General features: G+C 39.4%; 1 protein-coding gene across 4 annotated transcripts in view; it reads left to right on the top strand.

The window, feature by feature from the left end:
* Positions 1-20778, top strand: part of BCAT1 (branched chain amino acid transaminase 1) — a 75211-nt gene that overhangs the window by 25449 nt on the left and 28984 nt on the right. For all 4 annotated transcript variants that reach the window (XM_076342671.1, XM_076342663.1, XM_076342652.1 and 1 more), the window contains exons 2-3: positions 431-502; positions 17450-17650. In XM_076342671.1, coding sequence (XP_076198786.1) covers positions 449-502; positions 17450-17650 — 255 coding nt within the window. In that variant the 5' untranslated portion in view covers positions 431-448. The remainder of the gene's footprint in view (positions 1-430; positions 503-17449; positions 17651-20778) is intronic.

The following is a 20778-nucleotide window of genomic DNA, read 5'->3' on the forward strand; positions in this document are numbered from 1 at the left end:
TCTGCCTAGTCAGGCTTCTCTGAGAAAAGGCAAAAGCAAATCTGTTAGGTGGATGCTTTAGTAGAGAAACTGGGATCTGATGGAATTGTGTAAAACCACAATTTATTTATTCAGCTTTGAATGAAAGATTTGTGATGTTGTCCATACCCTTCCGCACTTCAGAGCGGTAATCTAATCTAAGACGTTGTCTCTCCTATAAAGCCCTGAAATACAGTTGCGCAAAATAATGCAACTGAAGTAAAACTAAAAACCTAGAAGGTAGAAAGTTGTGCTAAGAAACTACCAAGAAGTTCTTGCTAATATATTAACTGATGACAAAGTCTGAGTGATCATTCAATACAATCTGTCCCTAAAAAGAATTAACTGAATGTGTATCAACTTTTCTGCAATGTGCATTGAATTTTATTTCCTCTGTTTTTACTTCTTCTAGGGCTGTCAGAATGAGTGCATGGCTGGAGGATGTTCGGGAGAAACAGCAAAGCATATGACCGAATCTTTCAAGGTATGTTGCCTGTTAGAAGATGAGTGTCTGAAGCATTTCAGTAGATGGTGCCAGACAGCATCCGTAACATGGTAGTGGTTGTTGTACAGACGTTCATAGCTACTGACAAGGTTGAACGTCATAATTCTGTAAGTTGCATTTGCTGAAAATGTTTTCAATGTAGAAATTAAGAATGTTACAAGAAGAACTTTATTATAGTTTCAGATACTAGCTAAAAGGTTAGTCGTCATTAAGCAAAAATTAAAATGGTATAGGTGATTTTATTTTTAACTCTTATCTGCTTCAAAAGCAATAGAAATAAAGATTGATTCTCCCCATTAAGGTGTTTTCCAAACAAAGTCTATGTAACACTCTATTATTTGTTAAACTTTGGCATTATGAATGGTGTTCAAAAGTAGGTTTTTCCATCTGGTCTCAAAGTTGCAGAGCTAAGGATCTCAGAAGGACTCCAAAGTACACCACAGCTCTGGCACATTATCAGCACTCAACAAGCAAACAGGGCTATGATAATAAGGAATGCTGAGCAGCTGCCAGGAACTGACGTGAAATTGAATCCCTCTTTTTTTATTTTAATCTTCTGCTTAGAACTGAGCTCAGTTAAGATATCACTCTTTTCCTCTGCCTCCTTCCTGAATGCAGTGCTAGTAACTAAGAGCTCATTTTAAACACTGTATGGACACAGATGTCAACGTTTAATTTTCTGTTGGAAATGTAAAGCCCATCAGCATGTGCTCCTTTAAATTCTACCTTCTGTCCTCATTCCCTTTTTTCTGCCTCTCTTTTATGCTTCTTTTGCCTTTATTCCTTATGTCACACATCTGTAATTCTTTCTCCCCCTCTCTTTCCCTGCTCTACAGTCTTTAAAAAGCCTCATCTGTATTTTGCAGATGTTTAAAAATAGTACCCAGAAAAAGGTGACCTCAGTTGTGCTTTTTCAGCAGTTCCCTTCCTGTTACTGCTGACTATTGTCAGCAGTTCATGAGATGAAATTATAATGATACACTTTGTAACTGTCATGTTCTTCCTGATTTTTTGGGCAGTGTCACTGCTGTGCAGTCTTCTGAATTATGCTTACGTAGTTATTTCCCTTTTAGTTACCAGGCTTTAACCAGATACGGAAAATAAATGCTGCAGAAAATGTGTTGGACTCCTTGATAAGATTTATTCTGATGCTGGTCTCATTGAAAACAGCAAAGAATTCTTGAGAGTCCATGACTACAGAATTTCGCCGTGTAGCAACATGCCATTTAATTTCTTTTTCCCCATTCTCAGCCCTTCCCAGTTCTTCTCTTCCTCATTTCTTTGCATTGTGTCTCGCTGGCAATTCTGCCCAAGAAGGAAGATTTAGGATCACTTTTTAGCCAGAAGGTCTGATTTGGAAAATGTTGACAAAACCAGGCACGCAACCAGTTTTGAAACCCCAAGAATTCACAAGTATAGAGTGCAGGGTTGTTTTGTGAATTCACCTTTAATAAATAGACAAGATAGATCTCAGTAGATTCATTCAGTAGAGTGTGCTAGTGTATTTAGAATCAAAAATTGCTTTACAGAGAGGAGGCTCTTGTGTAACCGCACTGTACTGTTTCCTTCCATTCATTGACGTAGTCCAGAAGGAAGACAGACAGAGGGGCAACAAACCCTGATAGTGTTTGTGTCATAGGTGAGCTGGGCATAAACTAAAGCAGTCTTAAGGCAGATTTAATTATACCAGCAGTCAAGCAGGTGCCTTACCAAAGCTCCAAATATTGGGTGGCACAAAGTTGGATTTAATCCAGTCTCCTTTCCATCGATACTTGTATGTCAGCCAGAATGGCAAATCATTGTAGTGGAGAGTCTGTGTGAGGGGAAAAATATATAAGCAGGTGGGACAGATGGTCGCAAAGGGAATAATACTAGAAAAAAACAGCTGGCTCAGGCTGAAGTCTAATTTGTAAGTCCATTCCTGCCTTATGGCTCTGTTTTTGAAGATTAGCTGCAGTCACCAGAAAGGGGTACAGTTTTTTAGAAAACGTTGTACTGTGGGGGGTGTGTGTGTATGAAAGTTATGATGGGAATACAGGTACTGGTTGCAGTGTCATGCATTATAATAATTATTTGCAGTCTCTTTAAATTCATTGTCAAAATAAAAACTTTATAAATGAAGGAAAAAATAACCCCAGACAATGACAAATAAAATAGCCTGGATTCATTCTAGGGAACTTCACAAACATTTCTGTGGAAGACAGTTACGGTTACAATTTCAGAAACTATAGCTAATAATATTTCAAAGGAATCAAGCTGACCCATGGGGCTGACTGCTGAAGGAAGCTGCAATTTTGTGCCAGTAACCTAAGTAATCCAAGATTGTGGGAATGTAGAAAACAGGCTATGGTTTTGTTTTATGCTTACATAAAACAGATTGTTTAAAGTGGATGATGCCCAACGTTTGAATGCCAGATTAGCCTTCTGAAGACATTTCTTTTTAGAATGCAGTGCTGTGGTCTTTCGGTGGGGTGAGCTTCTTTGAATTTTACTGCAATTTCTGCCTGACGTGAAAAGGTGGACTTGGAAAGTCCTCATACACTGGGAGGGAAGGAATGAATGCTACCTACAGCTTCTAGCAAGCAGTGAGCCCCTCTGCTACCTGCTCGCTGTTTTTGATTTACATGGGCTTCTCTTAAGCCAATAGGTCAGAATTGGCACTTTGTTCATTTTAACTGCTACTGAAATACCTTGATTTGACTCGCTTCTGCAGTTAAAAATCTCATCCTGACAGGTCTGTGATTTACAAGATGCTTAATGTATTGCATTTAGAGTTGACGCATGACCAGTGATCTTGGAACAGATAAGAAACATCGAAGGAAATAGTGATTATGCTAGAGTTTCCTGTATTGTAGAAAATGTCAGATCTCCAGGATTTATCTACCCAGCTTCTTCCACTAGAGTGAAATCTTCCTCCCTCCCCCAACTGTTGTATGCACATATTTATATATTTATTTATTTAAATAACTGGCTGTGGTTTGTGACCATAACCTAAGAAGTTATACTTGTAGTTTTTGCCTATTGTCAGCATTGGATCTCTAGGAGGGGAGTATGAAACCAGTAATGGAAAGTGCAGTCATCCTCTGTACCACTGAATGTATTTCAGAATGTTAAATCAAGAAATGCACATACCTGGTTTTGCTCTTATACATGTTTTTTGCATTCAGTAATACCATGAAATAGCACACAGTTATGTCTGAGGCACTTAATGTTTATGATTAAAAAATCTGGTAATTCCTTTAATGCATTCATTCTGCTTATTGTACTGTCACAAGACAGAATGAATGTTGTTGGGATAAGGTTGCGGTCTTTCCATATGTAACTCTAACTTGGTTTCTTTTAATGTGTGTATTAGCTCTGACTTTTAATTCATAATACTTGGTCTTAAGAAACTAAAGGCATCTATGATTGCCTTTTCTTTCCCTCATGTTATCAATCCATATCCAGAAAGATGATTTTAGTTTTTATGTAACCTTTTGTCGTGGAATACATTTTCTCTTTGAGAGACTGATACATGGAACACTTTAAGAAGGTATTATCTACTCCTGTTATGTTTTTCTGTGTTTTAATGATCTGAAGCTATGTAGAATTAGTTGGGCATCTTAATTGTGCAAAGTTCAGTTCTTTTGTTTTAATTTTTAACGGCCTATTTAGTGTACCAAAATGGTGCAGACCTTCTAGGGAATACTGGCTAGTCTGCTACGCCAAAGCAGAATAAAGTAGCTGTAGTTCACAAGTGGATCTGGATTGACTTGCTAACATGAAGACTTGTGGTAGTGGAATGAAAAATGTTTAAGTGGAGCTTCTGTATCTGAATGGCTCCTCATGTTACTCTAAATGACTGTGAGTGTTCCCGCACAGTCTTCTGCAGACAGACCCAACCTTCCCAGGCTCCAAGCCAGTGGGATGTGAGCCCACAGCAGACTGGAAGCTGTATAGGCAGGTTAGTGCAGTGCTGTGCTCAAACTAATAATCCCTGTTGAGATCTTGGACTTGCTAGACTGAATACAGTGCTATGCTAATATGTTTGCATGGTTTCCAGTTTGAAGCTAGCTCATGTCTAGCTGTGTGAGATGCTGGATATAGTGAATTTTCTGTAATGATGTATGTTTTAGTATTTGTTTCTTGCATTGCTATAATGTTTTAGAGCCCAAGCTGTGAACTAGCTGACATTGTGCTAGGTATTGTACAAATTAGAACATAAAAGTTATTTCCACGCGATAGGTATAACCTACAAATAAACAACGAAATTCTCCGACAGTTTTTCCACAGAATCTAAAGCGTATTTTACCTCTGGGTGAAGTATGAAGAAACTGGAAATTTATTTCCAATACACACATTTGTGATTCAAATTGAGAGATTGCTAATGAAAGTTTTACAGACGTTGATCTTGTTCTTGGAGGACTCTTCACACAAATGTAGTTGTTCATTGTAATAGGAGCTTTAGTTGCATGTTTTAAAATGTGTAGCCTTTGCATGAAATGATTGTGAACTTGGTTGGCTCTATGCAAAACATACTGTGCTGATTCCAATTCTCTGCCTTGTTTCACGTTCTTGACAAATAATGTAATAGCATTGAAGATAAAGAACAGGTCTATATCTTACCCTGGAAACATTAAAATTATAAATAAGGTAGTATTACAGGAGTAATCTATGCAGTTAAGATGTAGGTTAGATGTTATTGCAGTATGCAGCATTTCTTGTTATATAGTGTACATTAGAAAGAGTTGGAAAAATTCCTTTCTTCTGTGGAGAAAGATACGCCTAATTTCAAAACAGTCTTTCAAAGGAAAACCTGACTAATTGTTGCATTTTCTATGTTTACATTAATGAAACTACATTACTGTGATTCATTACCATGTCTATACTAATGAAACTCAAGTGTGTCTATAATTTGTGCCAAACATAGTGGCATATCAGATTCCTTACTCTGGGAATTGGGAGACGGACCAATCCTTTTTGAGATATTAGACAGTTTTAAGCTTTATTTTAGAAAACTATTTTATATGTGAAAAGGTTGCTGACAGAGATAAAGAATAAACAATTCTCCAACACCGTTTTTTCAAAAAAGAAAATTTTCTTCACCAAATTTTCTTCCTCCCCCTCCAATGCAAAGATTAAAAACATATAAAATACGAATAGTCTCATTTTTTGAAACATCTTTTTTAAAATCTGAACTAATTGACTGTATCACATTGGCACAACATTAGAGTTACATGGTGAAAGTTCCACTCCTTGAAGACTTGAGGAAGCACATAGCACTTCTCTTGTGTTTTCATTTTATATGAGCAGTAGGTGAAGTTTCTGACATGCTCAGAGCATATGGATCAAGGAAATGCGGAAATGTTTTTGGAATGAGGACATATATGCATTATAGTTACCACATTATGTACAAGGCTAACAAATATAAAGCAGTTTACATGGTTTATATATTTCCACATCTCTTCCTCTCCAGCTTGTTCTCAATTTGTCATTTTCTACTGACATCAATAAATTATTTACCTGCCAAAGCATATGGGCACTCAGTGAGGCTTTTCGTCGTGTGGCAGCTGTTGATTCTTCTGTGGTTTTGGGGTTAGGAGGGGTGTTAGGAGAATGGCCTGCATTTCCATTTTAAATTCTATATTAGACCCCATTTTAAATTTTGATTGATCAGATAGAACATTCCCTTTATGTTTATGTTAAGTTGTATGGGGAAAAATTTATTACAGAAATTTACCAATATCCTGATGCTGTGTGAGCAGTAGCTCCCCGAAACATGTATATAGGAAAGCTGCTTTTATATAAACTGTCTTGAAGCAGTAAAAGAGAGACGACCAATTGGATATCTATATGTGTGTGTGTGTGTAATGTTACACAATAAGGCATCTCCAAATATTTTGTGTCTTAGAACCATAGGCCATCTAGTCCATCCTCCCACTGAAAGTGGGACTCTCATCAGCACCAGACCAGGTCAGCTGTGGCTTTGTCTGTTGAATGCAGTGCTGTGCTACTCTCTTTAAGAAAAAGTTTTTTTCTGATGTCCAGTCTGAACCTCCTAAGCTAAAAGTGTGTCAGTTACCATTTGGTAGGTCATCTCCATACCATTTCCATGGAAGTACATAGCTGTAACCACTGTTAGATCAGGATGCCAAGCTAGAGGCCAAATCTGTTGTTGTCATAACAGTATTTAGCATTTGTGGATTGGGCATTGCTTTAGAAAAGGTCATTCTGATTTCATCTTGATTTCAGCTGAATCTATTCACTCTAGATTTTCATCAATGGCAATAAAATTATTTGCTTTTTGTCATGTGTTGAATCAAAAAAGATTGGCAAGTAATAATATTATTAGATCACAGTGCCTTCATATCACTTGATTATGCCTCCTTAGCAGGGTGTGTATATGCTGCAGAATTACTTCAGGTGATTAACAATCAAATCCATTCCCTCATCTTCACCTGCCAAGAGGAAACCAGCTATGGCACAGAGAAGATTGAGTGCTGAGTGGTTTCTGTGGTATTCTGCATCCACACAGGCATTGCACAAACTCTTTTGAATATTACTAATAATAGCTGGGCAAGACTGACTTACATATCTTCTGCCTTCATTCCAGTTATTAGGAAAGTATGGGTCCAGGACACAGTAATGATCAACACGCAGTGCGCTTACAGTTGAGCGTCCTGTTTTGACGAAAGAGAAGAAACAAAGCCCAATATGTGTTAATGAATGTTTCAGTGGTTGTTGGATGCTAGGAGAAAGTGGCTTTCCTGAAGGAGACCATGCAAGTTGCATGCACAGGTGGAGGATACACTAATGCAGCTTAGTATTGCTGATGGCTCTACTTGGCATGTCAGTATTTCTAAATCAAGCTTGTTATCACAGAGTAGTAGCAGTAGCGTCACTGCTTCGGGATTGTAGTAGCCAAGAAATGCTACTGAGCAACAACAAGTTCTTAGTGCTGTGAAAATAATTCACCGTGATTATTCCATGATACACTAAGGGATGATTTCCCAACAGTCTGCAAGTAGGTTTCTCATGCCATCGGGAACCCATCTATAATGTGGCATTTGAGATCTGTGGCAGCTCTCTTCAGTTTTAGCTTGGTGGCAAGTAGTTCTGTGTTTCTCTTCAGGTGGGTAACGTCCTTCAAATATTTGCAAGCTTTTGGCAAATAGGTTTTCTAAGCTGTAGTAGAGAAACTAATTGTCCCACTATCTGAAGCTGTAGGATTTGCAAATAAAGCTAATTGTCTTCAGCAAATAACAGAAGCTTTTAGCCAAGATAAAAGGAAGATGCTAGAAAAACAGCCAGTGGACAGTTTGGCTGAGTTGATTTATAGCACAAAGAAAGTGATGCTTTATCTTCTTTTTAACTAGGAGCTTAAGATATAGTTGGTGTCTGTAAAAGCAGAGAAATTGTACTAGAATTTTGGAGATTCCATTTGGCTTGTCTAATTTTTTGGATTTATTTCTACCATGGTGAAGAATTGCTTTTAAAATGCAGGGCTTTAGCACCAGCCAGTGATTCCCAAAGGAAATTATGAGACTCCAAAATGTATAAAATCCATGTTGTCCATACCTATTTCCAAGAATTCTTAAATTTTAATGTCATTGTGATATCAAGTCCCCAGAATTGATATTAAATGTTTTCTTTGCTGAACACACATGAATAGGAACTGCAATTTAGGAGGAGAATTTAGTCTTTTTTCTCCATAGTATTCTGTTAGCCTTTCTGCTTGATTTTGAAATTATCTCTATGTCCTAACTCCCATGAACTAACAGCCTAGAGAGCTGGAAGATTTTTATCTTAATCCTATACTTAGTCCCTATTTCTAGGAAAGTACTGGATGGAATTAATTGGCAAAATGTGGCAGTTTCAGTGGCAGATCAAACATTGAAATTCATGGCAAATTGTAAATTTACCTTCTGTCTACCTGTGTGAGGGGGAGATGGGATAAGAGAAAAAGGCAGGTGTGGTTAACTGAATGTTTGAAATTATTCCTGTAACCTCTACGTAAGAGACTGTACCATGAAAGCATTTTATGTTCCCAAAAGTTTTTGCAATTCCATATGAAACGATAAATTCTGAATGCCTTCATTCCATGAATCCAGTTCCCTGCACGTCTGCAAGCTTATTAAAATCAGGGTAAGAAGATTTAATTGCAACTGCTCAGGACTTGGACACGTGAGATTATGATTCTATTCTCGGCTATTCCACGTAACATGTTTGTGACTGGCCAGGTTACTTAGGTGAAATATTTCCAACTTGTTTGTCTGAAATTTAGGTTTGCAATTCATTTCTTCCTTCAAAATGGCTACTTTTCTAAAAAGCTTAGATGTAAATATCTCATTTTTTGTTTCACTTTCTTCGTGTGAGACAGAAATGATAGTGTTTCCTGAACCAGGAGACAGTAGTGTCTTAAATCTTTGTGGACCAAATTTAGAAGTTTTGTTTTCATACAGCATTATTTGAACATCTGAAACACTGTGCTGCTGTAGAAAACTGTGGTATCTGTGAAATGTCACAGATCTCTCTATTCCAGTTTAGTGTCACAGGCCAGTGTGAGCCCTCAGCTTGTGTTAGGCTCAAACCTTCTCCCAGGCAAACTCTTTCTAAAAATGGAACATTGTGTTTATGCTACAATGCAGAAATACAGTGGTTGTGAGGCAAGGAGCAGCACAGCATCAGGAATCGCAGTAACCAAGCTGTCAGATCTTTTGAGAAGAAGCAGTATATCCTAATAGCGAATAATATGAATAGTGTAATTAGTTAATGTGTTCCATTAGTGAAGAATGGTCCTAGTTTTGTATTTATGGAAATGTTTGAGTATGAGTCTATGAGAGGACTTTCTGCGCAAGGAATTGGGCTATTACAGAATTGCATTCTATGATTTCCCTTATTGTTCTATATGGAATTACTTCTTTGTAATCAAAAGCCCAGGTATATCTACATTGCAGACGTGAAGTGCATGGCCAAAGAGGATTTTTATATAGCTAACTTGACCAGCAGTAACAGTGAGCTACAGCGGTGTGTTTTTCAGTCCAGTGCAATGACTGCATTAAAGCCTGCTCATACTTCCTCCCTATTCACACTTCCTGATCACCCCACTTAGTTAACTGGAAGAGCTATTGGGAAACAGAAATAGTTTATATGACCAAAATGTAATAATTTCTGTTCCTATGTCTTATCAGCATCTTGGTAGTTATTATTTTAAAGAGAGAGTCATATTTGAAATGTTTTATATAATTCTTTGATAGATGAGATTACTAGATGACTGTTTTTTGTAGATCTGAAAATACCATTCACTGGAGTAGAGGAGATAGACCCCATTAAAATCAAATAGATGCTTTCCTTAAGATTTCCTTAGTATCGGGTAGAAGGTTTCCTTAGGATCTGTAGGAACCCCACTCCCTCATCTTTCTTAACTTAAAAATATGTATCTTCTGAAACTTGTGTCAGTGGAGAACAGACTAATGAGTAACGGACAAAAAAAAAACCCAAAACCATTACTAGCCCATTTAATTTTCCTGAAGCAGTAGAAACGGGTGAGGCTATAAAGATTCAGGTAGTTTTGTCTCCCTTACAATCCAAATTCCTACAAAGCTGGAGGAAGTGGTCTTGATTAACTTAAATGGGCTTTGGATCAAATCAATAGGAGTTGGTGCAGGGCAACATTTTAGCACATATAGAAAAACACTTAAAATTTAGTTTGTGCCATTGAAATCAATGATATTATGCATTATCCATATGCTTGAGTGTTTTGTTGGGCAAGATTTGTTTCTTCAATGCTTTCTCTACAGTCTAGCCAGACTGTAGCTTTCCAACATCTTTATTTCCCTTCTGGTGCGTTTTGGGAGCTTCAGACTGCATTTTCATCTGGCTGCTGCCCTAGGCACCCTTTTCATTCTCTAAGACAAGATGTTTATGTCAGTTCCAACCACTTATCTGTCGTCTTGTCAGAGCAGGTTTACTTCCCTGCCTACTGCTCTAAATCAAACATTCCTGCATCAGAGTTGGAGCATCCATCAGGTCAGGGGAAAGGTTAAAGAAGCCAAGAGTATGCTGTGCCCTTCTCCATTTCTTCCCATTGCTTGCAGAGTGTAGCAGAAGCTCATTCTTTGGTTTGACAAATATTTGATAAATACCTGTTATGAATAGTTCAGGTTAGACGCCGTGCAGAGGATGGACTAGACAAAGTCCTTCCAGCCATATTTTCTGTTGTTTCCATGATTGATTCACAACTGATTCAGAGCCTTGAGTCCCTTTTGCTCTGTTATTTGTTCTGCGGTTTATTACCCTGTGTACAGTCAACCTGATGCAATGATTCCAGGCTCCAGTCCAATTACATGTGCTAACATATTCTCAGATGAAGTCTCAGGGAAGCTTTATGTTGAAAGATTTCTGGGTATTCTTCCTGGGGTTGCAGAAGATATTTTGTTGTATTTTGTTTCTCTTTATTTTTTTATAGTAGGGAAATTGGGGCTTTCTTCCTGCTCAGATCTTGTTATATCTTGGCACGCTTTCCATTCTCAAGCCTCAGGCTCTGCTGTAAATTTGAAATAGTAATGATGGTAAAGGGATTATAGGATCACTTATATTAACATTACTTTTTATACTTACAAGCTAGTAATAGATTTCTAAGAATTTAACTCTGCCTTATTCTATTTTGAGTTGATAGAACTCTTATTGTTCTTACTGTTTCTACTATAGACTTTATTATTGTGATCAGAGCCATACAGGGCTTAGCCTTATAGAGAAAGTGATGGTCTCTGCTCCAGAAAACTAGCAGGCTTTTCCAAAGAAGGTGGGGATGGGAAAAGAAACAAAACCACAGACCTTGGTTTACCCAAGGCCTGTAGGACATAAATCTCCTCTTTTTTACTCAAGTAGATGCTGCTGTGGTGTCAGCTAGTGATTAGTGGATAGAGCTGAGAGGTAGTAAGTCAGACAAATTAGACAAAAATAACACCTGCTAGAAGAGGTTGCAGCTGGCTTCATCTACTGGAGCGGTATTCAGCATTTCTATTTCTAAGACAGGGTTTAGGAACAGGCAGAACAGGTGATTGCTTATTTTGTCCCAAAGGAGGAGAAAAGTACCAGTTGCCCTAACACCACACACGGCCTCCATAACCTTTTCCTACTTTCTAGTTGGATAGCCTAGCACTGCTGCTGTCTGCTCTGATGCCACTGATAGAGGAGTTGGCGTGTCATCCCTGATTCCTCTCAGAGTTTGGCAATAGTTTGGCACAAGCCTTTTTTTTGTGTGCAGTAGTAGCTGTTAAGCATGATTCATGATGTCTGCCTACAGAAAGCAGGCCTATAAGGTGAAGGCTCTTCCTGGATCAGGTTGCAGTTCCCTGTGAGCTGCTCATAGTAGCTGCTCTACAGGAGCAATTATGTGCAACATATAGTAGCCTGAACCCTGCTGTATGAGGCTGCTGGGCTGGAATATCTAATGGATGAGCTTCTTCAGCCAGCTAAGATCACTGCTCAGGTCAGCAAGAAAATGGGGGCAATCCTCTGCCACCTGCAGCTCGACATGTGGAAAGCAATGGAGCTGAATGAATTACAGGAGAAAGGTGGTAGCTTGCTCATTGGCTGCAAGGCCAAAAAAAACTTGTTTAAGAGAAGAGAGGGTTTCAGCTTCCAAAGGTGAATTAACAAGGCACTTTCTTCAGCCTAGTTAGTATCCTCAACCTAGTTCCCCACCACTGCTTCTCTTTGGCAGTGCAAACCTCTTCTCCTCAGTCTGTCATATAGGAGGAGCCTCAGGTTCAGGAGGCCAGGCAGAAGGTGGTGTAGGGCGAAAGTAGCTGCTCCAGCAGAAAGAATGGCTTCCTGGGATAGAGATGCGTGGGCTGGGGAGGGCCCAAAAGCAATGATGAGGGTGCCACAGCCATAAGGACTGAACAGCAGGAAAACAACATCCTCACCCCTGCAGCCCTCCTCAAAACCATTCTGTCTAGTCCCAGCCTCATTCTCTCCAACTCCCCCGACTACGCTTTGTTACCTTTACCCTTTATAGTAATTCCTTATGGTCTTTGTAATGTCTCCTCAAAATTTGCTCTGCTACTGCAACCACGTTTGGCTGTTCACAAGTGCAAGGGCAAAACAAGTTACTCAATTTTGCCTACGCTTCCATGTCTGTTGTTGCATCAGAAGGCCCTGATCTTTCCTAGGATATGCTTACAAACTCAGCATAAGTAATAAAAAATAATAATTGCAGTTGCTTTGTGATCTTGAATGAATCACCTTGACTAGAAGTCAAGGAGGTTACTTACTTCATCAGAATAGATTACAGTCAGTCTCACAGAGTGGATGTTGACGTTCTGAGGATCTCTGCTGAAACTTGCTGTTATAGTTAGGTAACTTGTAAGCTATTTTACAGCTGAGGCTGCCAGTTCTGTTTTTACTCAAGTAAGCGATAGAAATGCTTGGCCCAGCACAGTGTTTAGAAAAGTTTGGGTATGTCAAATGAATTACACCTGTTACAGCTGCTCAACCTACTGCTTATGGTCTAGTAGTTTCAGTGCAGTGAAAATAACTGCAGCCAAGGATCATTTGGGAAGACATTGGCAAAACTTGATGGAAAGAGCAGGACAAAATATGCACTTGCCATCTGCAGCTACCCAAGACAGCTCTCTAGGGTGAGAAAGGTAGGAATGTAGTAATGAGAGTAACAGCTCTGGCCAGAGGCTGCTGTCAGCTCCAGATCCACTTAAGGCTATTGCAAAGGCTGGGTAGAGTAAGTGTTAAACTGACATCTTGGCTAGGGGCACCAGAATGTCTTGCTACAGCTTTGGTTAAAATTGACACAGAGCAGCACCTCGCCTTTAATTTGACCTAGCTCATAATTGACAAGATCTGTTTTGATCAAATGGTGAATTCTAGTTCAGGAGGTCACAATATATCTTCTTTACTTGGTCTGGGTAAAGCTTCGCTCTGGAAGAAGTCGTGTTGGAATCAGCAGGCACTTTTCAGATGAGAGGCTATTTAAAAAAGTGCGTCTGGTCGAGACAGTGGCTGGCTGTAGGTGTAGTGTTGCTGTATAAGCCCTGAAAATCAACAGTATCCAGCGACTTCCCCACTGTTCCCTTTTGCCTACCATAGGCAGGGCAATCTGGTTCTTCCTGTTTCTTACTGGAGTGCCCTGGGCTGGGATCTAGGCACATGTATCTTGTACGTACTGTACTGCTGCGACACGGAGAGTTTGCAGGGCTGGAACTACGTCTTTGTCATTTTACTTTAGGCAACAGGGGCCGAATAGCTGCACTCAATAAACTCTGTGCCACATCTGTTTCTTTATCTCCCTTATCCTTCTTGTTGCTGCATTTACTGGTTTTCCTTCCAGTTTAATGGTTTTATTAGGCAGCAGCGACAGAAGGTGCTTAAGAGCATGTTGATAAAGCAAGCAAAACACAAACCTAGCTGGAAATTGCCCTTTGTATTGGCAGTACAAACAGTGGAGATCTGGATGGGTGTTAATGCCAATCCTTAATGCATCCTTAATATGCTGCTTTCAGGGCTGGGGGAATGTTGACAAAGGAAAGAAATAAATTGCCATTTATAAAGGTCATAGGTGATACCATGGTAGCACTGCGATAATTTTTTAATGAGTGATATTAAAGTAATAGGCATTGATACTTAATCAGTACTCCTGGTATTAGTCACCTGGCCTTGCTCTGCTCTCTTTGTGTGGGTTCTTCTAAGTGTTTGGTTTCCCTCTGGCTGGTGCTGCTTGAACAGCACCACAAAATGCTGGGACAGGACTTCGGGGCAGGTTAAGCCAAAAGGGTCTGTGGCCCAGGTGAGATGTTGTGTAGGGGGTCTTACTACTCAGGGACCTAGAAGAGGTTGAGGGTGCTGGCAATACTTTGTGCTGCAGACCACACTGTGGGAGAGAGTACTCCAAGGAGGGGTTCTCCAACACCCCCCCTGCATCCCTCTCCATGGAAAAAAAAGATTGAATGTATTGCAGTGCTTGATGGTGTCTTGACATAAAAAGCATTGGGATTCTGAACGATTCAGGTGATTTTGCACACTGTTAACTTGCACTACTCACTGCTTGGTAAAAAGAGGTAGAAAAATACAACAGAATGAGTAAGAGAGAAGAGCCTTAAGAAAGGATCTTAAGAAAGCAATGGCCAAAAAAAATCTTAAATGCATCTCCTGAGAGCTTAACAGGATTATAAGGATCAGGTAAATTGCCTTTTTCCCTGTTTAATGATTGTTGCCCTACTGGTCTGTGCAGTTTAGCCTATATTTGAGGTCTTCTGCAGGGTGTTCCTACTGTTGTTTGATGGAGGTGTATGGGTCAAGTGTTGTACCTGATACTGTTGAGTCAGATGTTTGCAAAATGCCTGAATGAAAGCCGGTTTCCCTAAATGCTGAAGGAGGTGAGAAACAGCAGGTGGGCTCCTTGTTCAGAGTGCGCAGCTCCAGGAAACTCTGTGGTCCAGAAACTATTTGCTTCTTTTCTGGATAAGCATCATAGCTACCTTCCTCTCTAGTCTTTCTGCCTTCAAGTGACTCAACCTGAAATCTAGTCCAGTGATTTCTGTTTGTGACTGCAGAAAGTCCCCAATCCTTGGGGCTGAGAGCTAAGCAGCGTGGGCTACTGCTCTGAGCTATAGTCACTGCTGTGTGACTGCCCATCACACAGGAGTACCCATTTTATTGAACTTGCAGGAGTGAGCACTTGGTCCACCTCTTATCTCTAATGAGCCAGCACAGGAGTGACTCTGGGTCTGGGACCCCCTTTGTATTAACAATTAGAGCATAACAGAGTGCTTGTATTTGATCAGCATCGTTTTATTAAATTATCACTCACATGACAGAGACTCTGTCCAACACTTTCTTGAACCCCAGGTCTCCAAATCTGGAGAAATATCTTTGGTGGCAAAACTGGGTCAAAGAAAGCCCAGATGCTCCCAAGCGAGTGTGTTTCTTCACTTGTGGCTGCAGCTCGCGGCTCCCTCTACATGTGCTTGTGGGCCTGTGAGAAGAGCCAGGTTAAAATCCTTCCCCATCCTTAAAGTAAAAGCTATTTGTCAACCCCGATGAGCTTAGCAAACTGTTTTATAGTGCTGCCTTTCAACTAGTTGTGCTACCACAACTGTCAAACTGAGGCATAAAAGCAGAAATGAACACACTGATGGGAATTCTAGGGGATGAGACTCTATATGACAATTCTGGTCCCCAGGCCAGTTTATTGTAAAGATAATTACCTTAATGAAAATGACCTGAGATGAGACAGAAGCCTTGACTTCAGGGAGAGCTGTTAATACCACTGGCAGTAGTAGTTCTTTAGAAGCTGTGATTCTGTCCAGAGATAAAGCCAAGGATATAACTGTGTTCTACATCCTTGCTTAAGCCCCATTGACATCCTGCTCCTGCATAAGTGTTTTCCTGAGCTGAGTCTTGCATTGTGGATAATTGCAAACACTCCTTTGTGGCTTTTATTTTGATCCACGCTCTTCTACAATATCTTTTTTTCCAAAGCGCATGATAAGAGGTTGTCAGGTAAAATTCATTTTTATTTTCAGGACATCGTTAAGTAGTGCTTTTCCCATTGGAGCATTCACTGTCAGTAGGATAAAGGCTACTATAAAGAGTTAAGAAGAGTAATTGTTGTTTCATCAGATTATGTATTAGTTCAACCAGGCTAATGCACTGTAATATCTAGACAAGCCCTATAATTGGAGATAGTTTGAAACAAGCTTTTAGCTATTCATGTGCTCCAGCTCTAAGTTAATTTCATATCCAAGCCATTAAGCAAAAAAACCCTAAAACCAAAACCAACCAATCAATAAAAAATAGGTCATTGTTCATTAAAGACAACTTGAAAATCAGGTTGTTTACAGAGGCAGGGGTGCGTGTGTTCTTTTTCAAAAGCTTGGGACTAATTTTCTCTCATTTTGCAAAGTGTGTGCTGAGTCTGAGAAGTCAAAGTCAGTGATATCTCTTGCAGAGCTGCCTTTTTAGTGTATGTGCAAATTATTTGAACAATAGTCTGAACTACCTGTGTTCCAGTCTATTCTATATGTACCAAACGTAGAGGAGTAAGATTTCACTTGGGGGTCTGTAATAAAGGTCAGTGCTTTCTGAGTCATGTTAGGAAGGAAAAAGGAGCTTTGAATACAATTCTTTGTTGCGTTCTTCCTTGCCTCTGACCAGCACAGTTTAAATGCTCAGATGGCATAGAAAGAGAATAGAGAGGGTGGATCACTTCATAGCCCTCTCTAGTTGTTTAGCCCTCTATCTATGTATAAAAGGGGAGTGAGGTGCCAGAGATCCTGCTTTCCTTCTTCCCCTGCTGTTCTTCAGGATGATTCGCACCATTTGAGCTACAAGTCATGGCTTTTAAGGGAAAGTCTCTACAGTTAATCATGCGGGGAAACATTTAGCCTTCTTTGCTAATGGGTTCTTTCTAGGAAAATACGAATGTGAATGAACAAGCTAGTGTGACCCAAGTAATCTGCTGACTGCTGGCTCTGATCCCTCACATTGGTTTTATGCATTAAAGGAAAATCAGCGTAACATATCTCCTTAGTTATGAGGGGGATTATTTTCTGATGATCAGCGTACGTTCTGAGGTACAGCAATTGGGTGTTTCTGGAACTTGTATAGATGTGTTGATCTAAATGTCCAAGAAATTTTCATCTGCTAATTTTCTGTTTTTACACCTTGTACTGCTTCCTCCACTTAACAGTGCTTCAAAATATGCTAACTACTTTTGGTATAAGCAGCACTATGTATATGTGTGCATACACAGTATGAATACTTTGCCAGCTACTTAGAGGTTAGACACCTTTAACCATTCTGTCATTAGATGTCCCCGCAGATAAAATATTGCATTTGTCCATGTTCACTGATGCAGAATAATTTTTAAATCAGTCTGACTTAACTATTTTCATACACTTCATTTTTGTCTTCATGTTCCTTCAGGCTTCAGACTTGATTATCACCCCAGCTACGACTTTCAAGGAAAAACCAGACCCCAGTGGTTTGGTATTTGGAACTGTGTTCACTGATAATATGCTGACAATTGGATGGTCCTTGGCTTCAGGATGGGAGAAACCTTATATTAAGCCGCTTGAGAACCTTTCGTTGCATCCAGCCTCCTCATCTCTGCATTATGCTATAGAAGTGAGTATTGAATTGATTTGGAAACTGCTATTTTGTTTCATTAGCTCTTGAAGCCATAGCTTTGTAATACAAGGACTATTACGGTCTTAAGTTTATTAGTACTGAGTTACATTTTGTTTTGTTAACTGATGTCCTTCCAGAATAATTCCATTATTTACAACAGGGTTATGTTTATGTTAGTATAACTCAGAAGCAATTCTGGCCCCTGGATTCCAGCTCACTTAACTTTCTAGCCTAGTGAAGGTGAGCCCTTTCTTGTGTGGTGACAAATTCATTTGAGAAAGTATTCTAGTTCACTGACGGTGGATCGGTCCAATTACTGTCTCTGATGTAACTTAATAAAGCACTGGATAAGACCGTGTGAGATTCCAAGAGTAGCTTTAATTTGGGGACTGAACATGTACTTTGTGAAAGTTATTTTAAGCTGTTTTAAAGGTTCATAGCTTGGATTGTAGGACAGACTAGACAGATGCTTGTTCACAACTCCGAACAAGTCTGGAGAGCTCCGAGCTAGATCTGATGCATTCAGCATATAGAAGTGTATTTAAGCAGAGAATATACAGCAAGGAACTTTGGAAAGTGAAATGTTAAGTCGGAAACCAGCGTGGTTAACAGTTTCCGTGCTTAGCTGCTTACTGTCTAAAGCTGCCTTTTGTGTCTCCAGAGCAGCTTTGCCTATACTCACATCTGTGTGAGAGCCTCAGTAGGGCACATATGCTGAAATGGAAGCCTGCTTCTCCTCCCACTTCTGGGTAGGTGGGAGTGCCTCCACTGAAGTTAGTGGAGTTGCTTGTGCTTCTTTTATTGTTTCATTTCTTTTCTTTTCTTTTTTCTTTTCTTTTCTTTTTTTTTTTTTTCCCACCACTGGTATAAGGGAAGGATCACGCTTTTCCCTGCTTGTTGTCCCTGAGCTCCTGTCTTCACCATTTTTTGTTGTTGCTGTTTTTTCCCCATCTAGTCACCAAGCCTCCAAAGGTCCTGTGTAAATTAAAACAGGCCCCTGTGACTAAGGCTGCAGCTCTTGATCTGCCCAAGAAGTAAGAAACCACGCTGGAGTCCCAAATCTATATTTCACTCTTAGTAGCATATTGCTTTAATGCTCGGCCTCTGGCCCAGTCTGAAATCATTGCTAATATGAATATGCTCTTATTTTTTTCCCATTTTTTTCATTCTTTTACCTTTATTGCATCACGTTTCCTCTAGCCAAGAGGACAGACAGAGGAGAATCTGGTGCCAATGCTGTGGCTCAATGAATACACAGTGGGTATAATAAAAATGATGAATTTGGCATTCCCTCCCCTTTCTCCTTGCCCTCCATGATGCAGTGTGATAGTCTGGATCTGCTGAACTCCAGATCCAGCTCCTGTGATGTACAGATGTCAGATAATATTGTCTGCATACCACTGTAGCAACCAAACATCAAGCAACCACAGCAGTTGCTTTTATTCGAGTTGAGCATTTCTGGAACACATCACTGTCTCCCTTTTTTAATGAGTGAAAGGTTCTACTGAGCTCTGGAAGGTTAAAAGTACTTCTTTTTGGAGAAAGAAATCTAACAGCTTGAGAAGGCTTTGTGTTTCAGTAATGATGTGATTCTTATTTCTCTCAAACTATCGATCAAATCTTAGTAGTAACATTCCTTCCTCTTCCCTCTCATTAAAAGTTCTGTGACTGTGTTTGGGAGAAGGGTGGGGGGAAACAACTGTTCTGTGATAAGAAAGTACCATTACAGAAATGTGGTATTAGTTAGTAACTGGCCCAATAAAAATCGTATCAAAGTATCAGCCATATCACCAGCTATGCCATCCTTTATTAAAGATAGAATTTTTTTCTTGTAGCTACAATGTCTATCCTAGGAACAGTTTCTTTTGCAAAACTGCATACAAAGCTTTTAATAAGGTTGGCATTGCCATAGGAATAAGATAAACATTGAAGGCAAAAAGTTCTGGGTTCTAATTCTGGTTCTGCTACATAGTTGGCATGTAGCCTAAGGAAAATTGCCGGGATTCCTGCAACCCAGTTACAACCCAATTAAAATTTGTCATGTGGAAGGACCTAGCTCTGTCATGGGACTGCACAAAAGCTTTCTAAACATTGCATTCCACTGATCCTTATGGGAAAATGTTATAGAATTTAGTGAGAATGAAACCTTGAGTATTGTACTAAAATTACTTATACACAAATACAAGATTCTTTTTTCCAAATAAAAAACCTGCATATGTAGACTTCAACCACATAGAATGTATTTCAAGCCATTTTTTGTGGAACAGTCAGGAGGAGAAGTTTGCGGAGACTGACAGCAGTGATGCAGTTAAATTCATAGAACTTACACTGAAATTTGATGTACAAAGAAATGCTTTAGAAAATAAATTCTAAAAATCTGAAATCTTGTCTATAAGCATAAGTAATCCTTTAATACTTAATCTAAATAATACCTGTATATATTAATGTGAGCTTATATAGTACATGTGTTTTCTGTCTATAACTATAACTGGAAATTATCAACTGAAAATAACTATGGATATTTTGTTGGCATATGTTTTTTGCTGTGTTTAGGAGATGTTGTAGAGCATTCTGCTAGGAGGGCACTGGTGGAATAAGGGTTTCTGGTACACTGATTGTCAACACCCGTCATCCGGATTCTGCAGTTTGATGGGATAATTATGACTAATTTAAGTTTCCTGTAAAGTATAGATAAAACATTTTCATGCATTCTTCCTCTAGTGTAAGGCTGATGCATCTGTCTCTCATGCTAGCTAAACCCCCTTCCACAGCGTAAGGATATATGGGGGAAATAAGTGACGAAGATTTTGCTACAACTACAGCAAGAACTACAACAGAGTTCTTTTAATTACTTTATTCTATGCTTCCTACCAAAATGCATTTTGGACAGAGCCCTAAAAATGATTAACATATATAATTAAATTCTATAGATCTTTTTTGTAAGGGAAAATACTGTTTTGGCTCAGCCTTAGGTATCAGTCAGGTTGTGAGGGAATGGTTAAGTCAAACACATGCTACAAATTTTAATTGCTGTAACCAAATTATGAAAAAAATAGTTATCATTAAGTCCCCTGACAGAGAAAGATATATCTGAAGCATAGGCAGGTCGTCTCTGTAATATAAAC

Source organism: Aptenodytes patagonicus, chromosome 1 (genome assembly GCF_965638725.1).
Source record: "Aptenodytes patagonicus chromosome 1, bAptPat1.pri.cur, whole genome shotgun sequence".
NCBI lineage: Eukaryota > Metazoa > Chordata > Aves > Sphenisciformes > Spheniscidae > Aptenodytes > Aptenodytes patagonicus.